The following is a 15,667-nucleotide window of genomic DNA, read 5'->3' as shown; positions in this document are numbered from 1 at the left end:
AACCAATCTGATGCTATCTTACTTCTCTTCCACAAGCTACAAACATATTAAGGCTAGAAACTCACTGACTCTATATGCAGGCTACAACTACACAAATACTAAATAACATTTACGCTGACTGTGCTAGCATTCACCCATAAGCGTACTGTTGACACGTATAAAGAACTGCACTAAAGGATTTAGAACTTTCAACTAAAGAACTAAAGGATTTAGAACTTTCAACAGATCCTGAGAAAGAAGCATGAAAAACATGCCCCTGAAATAAGTCTTTAAATTATCTCTCCCCTACATTGTGGGAATGAGCACGCCCAGTAAGCCCACCACACAACCAGGCACACAACCAGGATGAGTTGGTTTAAAGTGACAGCAGTTTGTCACTGTGGGTCATAAAGGCAAACTGTAATTACCGTCGTTTCAACTACCATTTATTTAAACAAGCCAGGGTGAGAAGCCATGGTTTGATCCGTGCTTGTTTCAATAAATCATAGTGAAGGCAATAAGAAGCTACAGTTCATTTAAACCAGAATTGAATGCTTCAAATCTCCTTAGCCGTGCCTGGGAGGAGGAATGGGAGATGGGATAACTTGAGTTGAAGCAGGATCATTCCTGTAATATCAAACTATAGTTTAGTATTATATGTATGTATACCACTAAACTATAGTGGCATATATCTATATATCTGGGGGGGTGGTGTATCTATATATCTATATATATATATATACACATACACACACCAGGCCTGAGCTTCATTCTACTGCTTCTAACTATGTAATTTATCTCTAAAAGGAAAAGGATTGGGAATACACTGCTGCTCCTCAGCTACACACTGCTAGGCTACGCCTACATCAACATGCCTCCAAAACAGTACCTTATGGGAAGCTCCAATTCTCTGAACGAGTATGATTAATAAAGGTCTCCTACATGCAAAATAACCTTTCAGGACTCAAGGGGAGCTAACAGGGGAGCATATTTGAACCATATACTAACATATCAGTAAGCAGCTCACCATACCATTCTGGCCTTCTCTGAACACAGTAAAACTTCAAGTGTTTTGGTAATCAGACCCAGTAGGAGCCATATCGTGGCTATCTATTCTCAATGAACTACTATACCCATCTTTTCTGTTTCATATGGTGAAAAGGGCACTTTGAACAGTGGTGACATGTTTTGGCTGGCTTACTATTACTGTGTTTGTACTGAACCCTCTTTTCCTCAACTCAGAGAAAAGAAGGGTATTGAGCAGCCCTAGTGCTGCCTGCTCCAAAAGCACAAAGGGAAAAGAGAAAAAAACACTCCTTTTCTTTGTACTGACTGGGGGTGGGGGTAGAGAAAGGAGAGGTTTTCATCTTGCAAGCTGTGGTCTTGCAGAAAACACCAGCAGAACGTCCTCTGGGCTGCTACCACCTCTAAAAGCTCAATAGGAAGCAAGAGAAACCCTCCCTTCTCCTTTGCCAAGACAAGATCTCACTTCTTTGCTTTCTGTTGAGAGTTTCCAGGAGGCAGAAGCAGCAAGACAATGCTTTGCATATTCTGCAAAAGCACAATCTGCAGGTGTGAAGCCACTTCTCACTTTCCCCCATTCTTTGTGAAGAAAATAAGGGAAAGAGAAAGCAACTACTGGCTCTTTTTGCAATGGAGGTCAGTTAATGAAAAAGGCAACTTTACTCTCTTCCCCTGAGGTTTTTACAAGAGGCAAAGCTGGGGCTTTCTGCAAAAGCCCCAACACAGAGTGAAACCACCTTTCCTTCCTGTGCTTGGGGCAGCAGAGAACCAGTGTAGATTTTCTCCCTGTGGGTTGGCATTTGGGAGAAAGCAGCAACTTCTCCCTGTCGCTTGCAAAAAGGTAAGAGGAATGGACTATGTCTTGTTTCTTTGACAGACATCTATCCATTCCCATCAGATTTTTGCAGAAAGCAGCAGCAACGTGCTGTTGACACTTTTTTATTTTAACGCACTTTTTTATTTTAAAGTACAAAAGCTCAACTTGCATGAGATAATGCACCTACAAGTGGGAAGGGAAAGGTAGTTTCTGAAAAGCAGGGCTTTGGGTTGAAGCATGGGTGCTCACCAGATGGAAAAAGACACTCTTGTATAATGAGAAGGTGAGAGGATTTACTGAATCCTAATGCTGAACTACTAAAAATTCAAGATTTAAACGGCCAGCAAATAGTAGTCCAGGGTACCACCTGTCTGTCATAGACTGACTGGATGCAGAGGAGTGATGAGAGACATCAGCTGGGGAAACCCCAAGGGAAGAAGGCTCAGAGCCAGGGGACTGGTGGTGGGACAATGCTGGGTAGTCAGAGGGAACAGACTAGGAGGAGGAGCTGTCAGAAGCTGAAGAGTTAACAGGGTTTAGTGAGAAGGAAGAGTCTGTGGCAGAGAGCAGTCCAGAACAAGAGGCAAAAAAGGAGGCTGAAGAGGAGGGAGGCATAGGGGCAGCAATGAGTCAGGCTGGTTAGGAAGCCAGGCTGAAGACAAAGGAGCCTCAGATTGCTTGGAAAGGAACTGGGGGAAGAGGAGACAAAAGGAGCTGTGTGAAGGAGACCTTCAGTGCTTGCAAATAGGGGCAAGTTCTATTAGGAAAGATAATCATAGAATCACAAGAGCTGGAAGGTACCCTGAGAATCAGCTAGTCCAACTCCCTGCAATGCAGGAATATGCAGCTGTCCCTTAAGGGAATCGAACATGCATCCTTGGCATTTTCAGCACCATGCTCTAACCAACTGAGCTACCCAGTGTTGCTGTGCTCTCTAGGCCTGACCTCCTAAGCTGCCTTGTTTCTATGACTAAAGAAGCCATGTGAATTATTTCTGACCTGCTCCTGGCACTGTTTCATTTTTGCTCTCAGTCTCCCTTTTTCAGAAGAGGGGATCACAATAAAATACAAGGGCCACATGGACATGTGTCTTTATTATGCTTGGAATTTTTAAAGAACAGATATTATCCCCCCCGCCCCATTTTGCCCTTTTTAGTTGCCAATGAAGTAATAGCGAGAAAAATTCCATATGGGCCATGAAGGGGCAGCACAGTGAAAGACACATGTACTAAGAAAGGAATGCAAGGGCAGAGAGGAAGCACAGAAGATAGGAGAGTCCTGGGATTTGGCTTCCTGTTTAACAGTGGTACTCAATCTGATTCCTCAGCCACAACAGTTACTGACTACTGACATAAAAAATGAAAACAGACCATAAAAAAATGAAAACAGAGGCACACCTTGTGCCTCCTGCAAACTCCAATTCTAACCAACACTCTCCTCTGCTACTCAATTAAAATGGGCTTTACAGAAATACAGAACACATTTAGTGCAAAGGTTTTCTTTTTAGCAAACTATACTATCACACACATATCTATGAAGCATTTGGAGTTGTAAAACAGGATTTTTAATTGCTTAGCCAAGCATATTTCTCCAATCATAATGGGGAAATTCATGAACATTTGTTTTACCCAAAAGGATTTTATTAAAAAAAACCACACACAGCAAATCTGTGTGTTTAAATTTATGTCCTTTAGGTAACCCATTATTTATCCTTACGGTCTTCCCCACATTTTACCCTCCCAATGTGTCACCTATGTGAATTACTTATTAATTAATGCTTATCAAAATAATAAAGTGTGTTGCCAACCACCCCATCCCCCAGTGGCGACTAGACATTCTGGCACCCACAACCCAGGTCCCAGAAGCCATTTGGCTCCAAGCTTTTCTATCCCAATTCCTAGCACTGGCTAAAGTCACTTGGGTTCCGTGCAGACATAATGCTAGTTCCTTGCAAGACGTTGTTTGCAAACTGGAAGCTGACCTCAGGATCACGTGTGTAACCAACCCCACTTCCAGTATGAAACATGATTTTGCATTATAAACGCACCAATACATATCACATTGGCTTGTAACCATGCGTATACTAAATTCAATCTCTGATTACAAAAGAATGAGTAGTGTGTTGTTCATTAGTGCCCACTTCCTCATTCCTGCCTTTGCTGTACCAAATTAGAGGCTAGCTTAGAATTACGTGCAAACTAGTATTCATGGTTTGCTTCTCTGCAAACAAACCACGAGCAAAAGGCAAGGTTTTTCTTGGTTTAACATCTATGATGTTTTGGAGGAAACAAACAAAGCAAGTGGATTCATACAAATGCAAAGCCAGCCTCTGTTTTGTTTTCCTCTCAGCGCAGCAAAGACAGGAACAGAGGAGCAAAGCAGGCATTAATAAGTAGCATGCACCATCATGATGTTCAGACTTCTTAAACCACAGTTTAACAATGGTTTGCTGTAATGTGCAAATTAGTTCAATAATGGGTTGTCTTATCTATAGTTTATGTTGGAGCATACGCAATGTGAAATGATGACTAAAGCTATGAAATTACAGGGGACATTACTGTGAAGAAAGAGCAGAGGAAGCAATGCTTAAACCACAGACTAGCCAACTGTGTTTTGCATGGAGCTAGCATAGAATTTGAACCCAGCTCTCCCAGCCCTAGACTGGCACTCTATCTATTACCACCACACTGGTTCTCAACCAAACTATCTCTGAACAAAAGTTTTCTGTACCATTAACTTCATAACGACCTTGTAAGAGTACTCTCACTTCAAAGTCAACATATTTCATTTGCGTTCCATTTTTGTGGGAAGGAAAATATAAAAGCATGTGCTTGAACTATAACTATAGAGTTTAACTTTTTGCTGGCAAAAAAATAAAAACGTTCTGTAACGTTTCTCTCTAAAACCATGTTCACACATAGGGAAATGACACAAAATATGTTGGGGTCTTAAAAAATAAAATAAAATATACATTTCAAAAAGTTTATTTAAATGAATATAAAGTTTTGATTTATTTCTGGCAAGCTCCAAAAACCACAAGAATGCAGGTGGAGAGTTTAAAATGTTTTATTCAGATATTTCGAAACAGCTTCTCTCAGTGAATCACGAAGCAAATTTATGTTCCATACAAAACAACTCACTTTTCTAATTCTGGCTCTCCTGCCTATCTGCAGAACACTGAAGTGCTCAATAATGTCAACATCTTTTTTTTTTTTTTTGAATGAATATTTATTGAATTTTCCAATTTTATATAAACACAAAAAGAAAAAGGAAAAGAAAAATATTAAAAACAATTCGGTTTCAATAACAGTTTTTCATTCACATGTTTCTTTGACTTCCTCATACCTCCCCTTCTTGTTCTCTAGTTCAATTTATTAATTCAGCAAATCCTAATCTCTTAACATTCCTTTTAAAATAAAACCTTATTTTCCATTCAACTTTTTTAAATTTAATAACATAAACAATTATAATCCCCATTATCTTTATCATAACAGCTAGAGACCACCAAAGTTCAAACCAACATCTTTTCAAAGTTCATTAATTTTATAATATTTCTGTAGATAATCCTTGAATTTCTTCCAATCTTCTTCTGCTGCCTTTTCTCCCTGGTCGCGGATCCTGCCGGTCATTTCTGCCAGTCCCATACAGTCAATCAACTTCATCTGCCATTCTTCCAGAGTGGGTAGATCTTGAGTCTTCCAGTGCTTTGCTATAAGTATTCTTGCTGCTGTTGTAGCATACATAAAAAAAGTTCTGTCCTTCTTTGGCACCAAATGGCCGACTATGCCCAAGAGAAAAGCCTCTGGTTTTTTCAGGAAGGTATACTTAAGTACCTTTTTCATTTCATTATAAATCATTTCCCAGAAGGCCTTAATCTTTGGGCACGTCCACCAAAGGTGAAAGAATGTACCTTCAACATCCTTACATTTCCAGCATTTATTATCGGGCAAGTGATATATTTTTGCGAGCTTGACTGGGGTTATGTACCACCTGTATATCATTTTCATAATATTCTCTCTTAAGGCATTACATGCCGTAAATTTCATACCTGTGGTCCATAACTGTTCCCAGTCAGCAAACATGATATTATGTCCAAGATCTTGTGCCCATTTAATCATAGCTGACTTAACCGTTTCATCCTGTGTATTCCATTTCAGCAGCAAGTTATACATTTTTGACATGATTTTAGTTTTAGGTTCTAGCACTTCTGTTTCTAATTTAGATTTTTCCACCTGGAAGCCAATTTTCCTGTCCAAATTGTATGCCTCCCTTATCTGAAAATAATGTAACCAGTCTCGGACTCTATTTTTTAATTTCTCAAAACTCTGCAGTTTCAGTCTATCTCCTTCTTGCTCCAAAATTTCCCAATATTTTGGCCAACTGGCCTCCATATTGAGTTTTTTCTGAGCTTTCGCTTCCATTGGTGACAACCACCTTGGGGTTTTATTTTCAAGTAAATCCTTGTATCTGATCCAGACATTAAACAAAGATCTCCTGACAATATGATTTTTAAATGCTTTGTGAGCTTTAACCTTGTCATACCACAAATATGCATGCCATCCAAAAACATTGTTAAAACCTTCTAAATCCAAAATGTCCGTGTTTTCAAGAAGCAGCCAATCTTTCAGCCAGCAGAATGCTGCTGACTCATAGTACAGTCTGAAGTCTGGCAGGGCAAAGCCACCCCTTTCTTTTGCATCAGTTAAAATCTTATATTTTATCCTGGGCTTCTTGCCCTGCCAGATAAATTTAGAGATATCTTTCTGCCACTTCTTAAAACAGTCCATCTTGTCCACAATTTGTAGTGTTTGGAACAGAAACAACATTTTAGGCAATACATTCATCTTAATAGCTGCTATTCGACCCATCAAGGAAAGCTTCAGATTTGACCATATAATGTCAACATCTTGCTGTCCTATTAGCATAAGAAGATGGTTGTTCTTGAGAAAGGAGCCAAAAAAGAAGTCCCTATCTCAATAGCCTGGTTTGCACAACACACTAAGCCTAGTTATGGCTTAATGCAAACCTGTTGGCTCCCAATCCTTTTGCTGCTATGAGCTAAGGCAAGGTTTGGTTTAGTGTGTTGTCCAGACCTAGGCTTGTAGTTAAGCACTCTCCAAACTAAACAACCACTTGTAGCCAAGGTCTGTTATTTCCTCATGGTTAGTTTAGAAGAGGGTTTCCCAAACCTGAGTCTGCAGGTGTTTTTGGACTACAATTCCCATCATCCCTGACCACTGGTCCTGCTAGCTAGGTATTATGGGAGTTGTAGTCCAAAAACAGTTGGAAACCCAAGTTTGGGAAACCCTGGTCCAGAGAATGCTTAACCACGAGTGCCTGTTCAAACAAAATGTGAAACCAGACCTTGGCTTAGCTCAGTGCAGCGTGTCAGCAAAAATAACTAGGGAGGCAGCTGTGAATTCCACTTTGGAAGCCTGCACACTCTCACTAGGACATGGTTTGGCTTAGGAGTGGCATGAATTCCAGGGCAGTATGAAAAGCAGTGAGGTTGAAGATTTTACCATTTTAGCCTGGCATGTGACTAGTTATCTGCTATAAAAGGAGGCAAAATAGGTCACTAAGAAGAAATGTACAGATATGTAGCACTATGGAGTAAAGCTAGCAAAATGTCTAAAATGAATAATGGGGAAAGAATGGAGCCTTAAAGTGGGGAGAAAATACTCATAAATTTGAGATAATGGGTTTGAGCCAAACTAAGTTATTTATTTACAATATTCATGCACTAAACCCCTCAAAGTCAATCTAAATTAAGTCAACTAATTTAGGTTGGACCAAACCCAAAATATTTATGTTCATAACTGACAGCAGAAAGGCATTGAACATAAATACAGTCGTACTTTGGTTAAGGAATGCCTTGTGACTTGAACATTATGGCTCCCGAACGCCGCAAACCCGGAAGTGAGTGTTCCGGTTTGTGAACGCTTTTTGGAAGCGAAATGTCCGACACGGCTTCCAATTGAGTGCAGGAAGCTCCTGCAGCCAATTGGAAGCTGCACCTTGTATGACTAGTCCATTCTTATAGCAAGAGGCACAAACATCCACTTCCCTCTTCACCAGAGGAAGAGGAAATGTCCTTAGCATCTACTCCATGAAGCTGAACTCTTAGCAGATGTGGGCTATGAAAAAACTTGTGGCAGAAAAAATTGACAAAAATATTTTGCATGAGATGGACATTTCTCCCCTTTTGCAACAGATGACAATGACATGTAACAAGGAAAGTAAGCACACGGATCTTTCAAGTATGAAGTCTACCTACACAAGTTCAATTAGAAAATATTTTGCCTGAAACCTACTTAAGTGGCCTAAAACAAGCTGTATTCACTTAGCTAATGCTTACTCCTCAACCCAAATAATAGAGCCGGGAGATCAATAGCTAAAGGGTTGCTACAACTCCACTTAGGCTTCTTGTCAGCCCCTGCCCAAACTGTGAGGAAGCGTGCTATGCAGAATGAATGCAATTTGCTCCCCCACAAAAGCACACGGTGGTATGTCAATTGCCATTTTGGATTCATACTACCATAACATCTGACAATTGAAGCTTGGCATAGGCAGCTTTAAACACAGAGGGCATACTCTGTCAGCCAGCTAGGAACTTCCCCAGGGTGCAGTTTTGGCTCACAACCACTAATTCTTACAAGTTGAGAGGCAGTATTTTAGCGATGGACATAAACGAGACTCTTTACTCTCCTAAAGCTATACTTCTGACATTTAATAGAGGGAGAAGAAAGCTACAACTAGATTCACACAAAAATAAAAGTGGCCCTTTTATTAAGAAATCAAGATTCACAGTAGTTTTAGACCAGGCAGAACCAGTTTTATTAACAGGATTAAAGGCAACTGAACGTGTTGCCAAGTAGCTAAAATGTATGGAGGGAAACCCAGAATACAAAAAAGAGTGAGATGAGAATGACTCAATTTAGCAAAGCAAAGCTAGAAAATTTCATCAGCCAATTTCTGGGATTCTCAGCAGACCACAGAAAGATGATTGCGAGCATAGTAAATCTAAGGCCAGGTAAGGAAGCAATGGAGTCAGTAAAGTCACTCTATTAAGGATGTTGATTAATAAATCTGAAGATACGTGTTCAAAGCAAATAATATTTTTCCAGGGTCACATTAATGCTGCTCATGTGTGGCCTATCACCCATACTTTCTGCATGGCATTCAGTCCTTCATGCCATAGCTAATCTAAGCTAAACTCAGTGGAGGGGGAGTGTCTGTGCAACCATATTGCCCTCAAATGTGCAAGACCATTGCTGTCCTGCTGGATGGGGGCCCTTTACTCACCAGATGGCTCTTCTGGCTCACTTTCATTCTCTTCCTCAGGAGGTGGTGGGGGAGGGGGAGGAGGCAGCTTTTTCTCTTTTTCTGCTTTAGCATTCCTTTCTTCTTCAGAGTAATACTCATCTTCAGAAAGGTTAGCAAGGCTTTCATCCATTTCTCTATATTCTACCTGTAAGCAGAATGTAAGCAGAATCAATACAGAACAAGCAAATTGGCACAGTAGAGTGATTAACATAACAAACTTTTAAAATGAATTCTCATGGGTAAATTGAAGGGTTCACTTTAATGCAAAAGTGAGGAACCTGTGGACCTCATGTCGTTGAACCCCAAAGATGATGGGGGTTGTGGTTCAGCAGAATCTTGGGTCTGTACCTTGGTCAACCTTTTCATTTCCAAGACTTTTAATACAAACATACATTTGGGGACCCATTTTTTTTAAACTATATATTTGCATGGTGGTAGCGCTCCTGTTGCAACTACCTTAGATCAGGCTGCAACCTACTAGTGGGTCCTGACACACAAGCTGAAGACAGTGCCATAACGCATTATTGCACTCTACAAATTTGCAATTCTCTTTTTCTATGACTAACCCACTATCCACTGAATACCTCATTTCATCCACTTAAATTAAAAATAAATCAATGCAAAGTACACTATATTTCACTCTAACATTGTCCACATTAGTCTGTAACTTAGTTTTTGTGTAAAGTGCAATTAGTAAGTGTTTCCTGGCAGTTGTTAATATATTTAGAAAATACTGAAGAATCTTTCTCAGTTATACTTCTCAGCCTAGATGGTAGCAGCACAACAAATAACCAATACACACCATAAATATCACTGTTCCAGGAAATTAACAAACATTTCAAAAAATAAAAATCTAAGCGCTTTCTCTCAACTACCACTAAGTTCTCCCCCTAATCAGCTAATTTAGAACGATCTTTTTTATAACCTACTCTAGTGAAAATACAGTCTGCTTCAAAAGCCACAGGTACAGAAAGCTCCCTCTAATACGGCACTACTATACTGCAATACTTAGAGGAGCACTTCAGCCAATGAGAGCAGTGGATGGAAGAGTAAAACATATGGTGCTGCATGGTGTACAGCAGGCATAGGCAAACTCTGCCCTCCAGATGTTTTAGGACTACAACTCCCATTATCCCTGACCACTGGTCCTGTTAGCTAGGGATGATGGGAGTTGTAGTCCCAAAACATCTGGAGGGCAGAGTTTGCCTATGCCTGGTATACAGCATTTTTACATACAATATGAACTGTGTCCTGCATCACACACACATCCCACCCTAGAAAAGAATCTAGCCTGCCTTCAGTTTCCCCTTAAGCTGCTACACTTATCAGGTTTCACATGTGAAAATTGACACAAATAGCAGACATCTGTATAGGTGATAAAGCATAATTCATTTTTAAATTGTGTATAATAGTAGCATACATATACTGGGAAGTGACAGCAGTGGGATAGAAAAGCTAGCAGTCAAATGGTTCCTGGGATCTGGATTGTGGGCACCAAAACAGAATGTCTAGTCACCATTTGGGGGGAAGGGGTCAGCAACACTTTTTATTTATTATTTTGATAATCATGAAAATAATTCACATAAGTGGCAAATTGTTAATATCACATTTTAACAGAAATTGTTAATATATGTTTAATTTGGTGTTTACAATAAAAATATCGGTACCATACTTTAGTCTTCAAAACACTCTACTCTTTTTTGTTAAACTTCTTAACATATTGTCTATCCTTAACATATACTTCAAGGCTTCAAAGTACATACATTTCAGTAATCCTTGAGTGTCAGCCAGGCACAAAAAATGCCACCCAGACTTTTTTAGGTACTCGCAAATGGAAAATCTTCAGGTGCAAAATGCACCTAGCACCCAGCTAATTTTTGAACCCTGAGTGACAGTTAATTTTTACCATTTCCTATCTCACATACATGAGCAAATTTTAAACCAAAACTGTCTACATAAATGTTGTGTGGTTGTCCCTCCCACCAGAGGTCAAGGAAATAAACAACTATCTGACTTTTAGAAGATATCTGAAGGCAGCCCTGTTTAGGGAAATTTTTAATCTCTGATGTTTTATTGCATTTTTAATATTTTGTTGGAAGCCGCCCAGAGTGGCTGAGGAAACCCAGCCAGATGGGCAGGGTATAAATAATACTAAATTATTATTATCATTATCCATATTTAACTGAATTTCCTGTGTCTGGAAATTGTTTTAATTTATTTGGTATATTTATTCTGTTTAGCATCCCCCCCACACACACCTGAGAATAGCACTTCACAAAATTGGATGAATTTGATTCTAATCCACAAAAGCTTTATGCCATAAAAATGAGTTAGCCTTTGATTTCACGTTATATAAAGTCTATGTACATTATAATGTGTTTTGAAGCTTTTTCTTATATGGATCTGTACAGGTCCTGTAGCAACCTAAGTCACATAAACTCAAACTAAAGTAGGCTACACATTATATATGAAATCCTACAAAGGCATAGGATTCCAGCAAGGGATGGAAAGCATCGTTGAGCCTCACAAGTGCAGCTCCAACTCCTATGCATCATCAATAAGGAAACATTTGGAGAAAGACAGCATAATTTATGTTTTCAAAGCCCTCCCAAAATTCAAGTCCTGTACCCACTATACTGTACAAACTGATTCAAGTAAATTAAATAATAATTCTTTATAAGTTTTACAACTAAGAAGGACCAACAGATCTAAGCCCTCATTTCAAAAAAGCATCCCTATTTGTAAGCCATGCAGAGAACTCAGAATGGAACAGGACCCAAATTAATCAATGCTAAAAACTAGTCAAGCCATGTGTTATATACTTCCTTGTATTACAAGCAATTTCCCTGTACTGTATTAAATAAAGTAGAATCCTCAAGTTTTGATGATCACATAATGAAATCAATGTCTAATTGTTAAATATATAATGCTCTCCAAAGCTATATTCAACATCTTCCCTGTGCATCTACATAATACAAATATACACATATACACATATCAAAACGTATTTCAAAGCTTTATTTGATCACAAAGGATCCTTTGTGTTAGAAAAGCAAGAGCCAAAAGAAAAAAAACCCTTGATTTTGTTAGGATCTGTTTCCCTTCCTTATTAAGATGGCTTTGGGGCATTTACTGCATTGCACACTATTAAATCTGCTTCTGTAAAACAAAGGTAGCAGTCTAGCCTACACCTTAAGAAGCAAACAATAAATGACATTCATTAGTGCCTTGCAACATAGGCTCTAGCTAGTCTCTGACGTCACATCAACCTTGTGTACCGTTTTGGAATAAAAAGTCTAATTAACAATAACAGATAACCAATATACGGTACATACAGCAGAAGGTAGTATATGCCCAAGAGATACCAGAGGCGTGGCAATCCAGAACACACAAGCCCCACAAGCAAGCCCTGTAGACTGTTTGTGGCCTGTTTCCCCAACCAGATCCCAGCTGCATCTGATGATATGAGCTTTAATCTATACAAACCTGTGCCACAAGAACTGCCATTCTTCACGGTGTGCCACAATACCATCGCCCGCCCCCTTAAATCCTTAAGAGTGGGCTGTACCACTTTAGGTGTTGAGATCTCACTTTGGAATTTTTTTGTTTGGACTCCGCCAATAAGGAGGAATCCAACACTTACCGGGGAAAGACTGCAATGCCAACCTACTTATTGCGATTATTCTCGTTGTTGTTTCACTCCCCGCTTTCCCCCCAAATGACCCGTGTGGATAAAAGGCGCGCTCCCCGTGGCTGAAGGCCACCCAGCGAACTGGAATTTACAGGCCTGCTCGGCCTTTACGTTTCTCCTTGCAGGAAGCAACCGCTCGGTTTCTGCAATAACGTGCAGCGAAAATAATAAAAATAAAAACCACTAACCGGCTCCGGGAGCCCGAAGCCGCTTTTTTGAACCTCCACCGTTTTAAAGTAATCGATTTCCTCACAAACCGGTTCGTGTGAGACGACGCCCGGCCCACCCAAGCCAGCCATTCCGCCGCCCCGGGTAGGCAAGGCCCCGGTGGTCGGGAGCAGCGGCCGGGGCAAGAGCACCCACCTTGGGCCGCTTCCGGCGGCTGGTCCTGCGGCCCTCGGGGGTCTCGGCGATGCTGGTGGTCTCGGAGCCCCCGACGGGCCCCCCCGGCCCCGCGGGGGGAGACGGCTCGGACAAGCCCCCCGGCGGCGAGGCGCGCGGAGGCTCCTTCTTGCGGGGCGTGCGCTCCGAGGGCCCCGAGCCGCCGCCCTCCGAGGAGCCCAGGGAGCCCGACAGGGCCGGCGGAGGGGGGGGCGGAGGCGGCGGGGGTGGGGGCGGCGGAGGGGGCGCCGGGGCTTCGGCAGAGCCATCGCCCGCCGGGCCTCCTGCGCCGCCGCCTACCGGAGCCTCCGCCGCGGCCGCTTTCTTCCCCGCAGACAGCATCCCCTCAGATGAGCCGAGTCAGGCCGTGGGACAAAGGCGGCCCCCACGCGCGCGAGGGAGCGAACGCGCAGAGAAGCTCCGCCCCTGGCGGCGGCGGCGCGACGTCACCGCCCCCGACGCCCCACCCCCTTCCTGCGAACGCGCGATTCCCAGGAGGAGGAAGGGGGCGGGGCTCTTGACCAGCGAACCATTTTTAGACCTGTAGCGGCCGCCGTAGCACGTGCCGGTGGGACAGCCGCCCTCACCTGGAATGGGGCTCTCCGTCTCTCCATTAATATGTGATTGATTAATAGTATTGGCATGATTTTAATAGGTTTTATATATGAATGTAGTTTTAATCCTGGCTACGTTCCCCCCCCCCAATGTTATTAGCGGTTCTTATTTTTACCTTCTCTTCTTTGGCGGTCATTCGTAGCCGAGGAAGATTGTCTTCCATAAACACGGTTTTAACAATGAGTCCGTAAGTGACTGTGGAGGCCAATTCTGGACCCACAGGTGCTTCCACAGTGGGGACATTGGTTTCCTTCCTATTTTTACCTGTAAGCCGCCTGGAGCCCCCTTTGGGGAAAAGCCCAGGTGTAATAATAATGATAATACCCCGCTCGTAATTTATTACATGTAGTAATAAATTAAAACGGAAGATTTCTCTCCCTCCCCCTTAAAGAACACAAAAACAACACACATTTGGAAAATGTTAAAATCAGGAAGGCTTAGAACCAATTTAAATTACCGTAATTGAATTGTTTGCTGCAGGAGTGTTTATCCTTGCTTTCATCAGTGCTCTGTATTGCAATCACTGGAATAATCACTGGATGAATCCAAGTGTTGGATAGAATGAGACTATTAGGCCCCCTTCCTGAAAGTCAGTAGCAGCACACTTTTTGGGGTGCTGCAAATCTTGGGGTTTGTGTTACAAAATGCTGCAAAACACTTGGCAACAGTTTTGAGTCAACTGGAGAAAGTTGGATTTTGAGTGGCATTAACTAGGAATCCAGGTTTGATGTATCAGCAGTGTGTGATCTGCTGTTGGCTATGCCCTTGCTGCATAGGCCAATGAGAAAGGCCAGACTAGTAACTGCAGAATAGGAAGAAAAATATATGTCTAATGTTTAATGCAATTAAATTAAGCATATAATTAAAACCTAAATATACATGTTTAGTACATGGCTATTATCACAGCACCATTGCACACAACCAGAATGCAGCTTTGCATTTTATCCAGCAGTATGCAGGGATGTTTTTTTTCTGAAGCAGATTTGTTTCCTAGCAACTATACTTAAAGTGGGATACTTCAAGCAGTTTTGGTGAGAATAGAGAAGGTACGCTAAAAATCCAAGAGTTACGAGTCATAATTATTAAATGGCTCTTGAAACTCTTGACCTACATAACACGAAACACATAGCCTTCCTAGAGCAGGTGACACAACTCGGCTTTTTCAAATGTTGCATCATTTGCAATTATAGATGTCACGCAATGTCACCTTTTTCTGGCAGTACTTGTGTGCACTGAACAGCTAAATGAACAGGCAAGGCTCCCCCTCCCCACTTTCTATAGTGCCATAGTAGAGAAAGGAGATGTTGAATTGCTGCCTGTATGATACAGACTTGAGAAACAAAGGAGACAGAAGATAATGGCGAGCCGCCACATCTAGTAAATGGCTGCACAGCACCCACTTTAGGGATTGAATATACAGTGGTACCTCGGCTTAAGTACTTAATTTGTTCTGGAGGTCCGTACTTAACCTGAAACTGTTCTTAACCTGAAACACCACTTTAGCTAATGGGGCCTCCTGCTTCTGCCGCGCTGCAGGAGCACGATTTCTGTTCTCATCCTGAAGCAAAGTTCTTAACCCGAGGTATTATTTCTGGGTTAGCGGAGTCTGTAACCTGAAGCATATGTAACCTGAAGCGTATTTAACCTGAGGTACCACTGTACAGTGGATGCCTGGGTTGCAAATATGATCCGTGCGGAAGGCACGTTCGCAACCCGCAGCGTTCACAACCCGCAGCACCGCGTCTGCGCACATGTGGGTTGCCATTTGGCACTTCTGCGCATCCACCGAAACCCGGAAGTAACCTGTTCCGGTATTTCCGGGTTTCGGCACGCCT

The 15,667-nt window shown here is 41.8% G+C and overlaps 1 protein-coding gene across 1 annotated transcript in view; it reads right to left on the bottom strand.

Moving 5' to 3' along the window:
• Positions 1-13,574, bottom strand: part of KDM1A (lysine demethylase 1A) — a 37,649-nt gene extending 24,075 nt beyond the window's left edge. Inside the window, exons 1-2 of the mRNA XM_053398429.1 lie at positions 13,200-13,574; positions 9,125-9,290 (exon numbers count right to left, since the gene is read on the bottom strand). Of these exons, the coding sequence (XP_053254404.1) occupies positions 9,125-9,290; positions 13,200-13,559 (526 nt within the window). The 5' untranslated portion in view covers positions 13,560-13,574. The remainder of the gene's footprint in view (positions 1-9,124; positions 9,291-13,199) is intronic.
• Positions 13,575-15,667: the final 2,093 nt, after the last annotated feature.

Source organism: Podarcis raffonei, chromosome 8 (genome assembly GCF_027172205.1).
Source record: "Podarcis raffonei isolate rPodRaf1 chromosome 8, rPodRaf1.pri, whole genome shotgun sequence".
NCBI lineage: Eukaryota > Metazoa > Chordata > Lepidosauria > Squamata > Lacertidae > Podarcis > Podarcis raffonei.
This window is presented reverse-complemented; position numbering and strand designations above follow the sequence as displayed.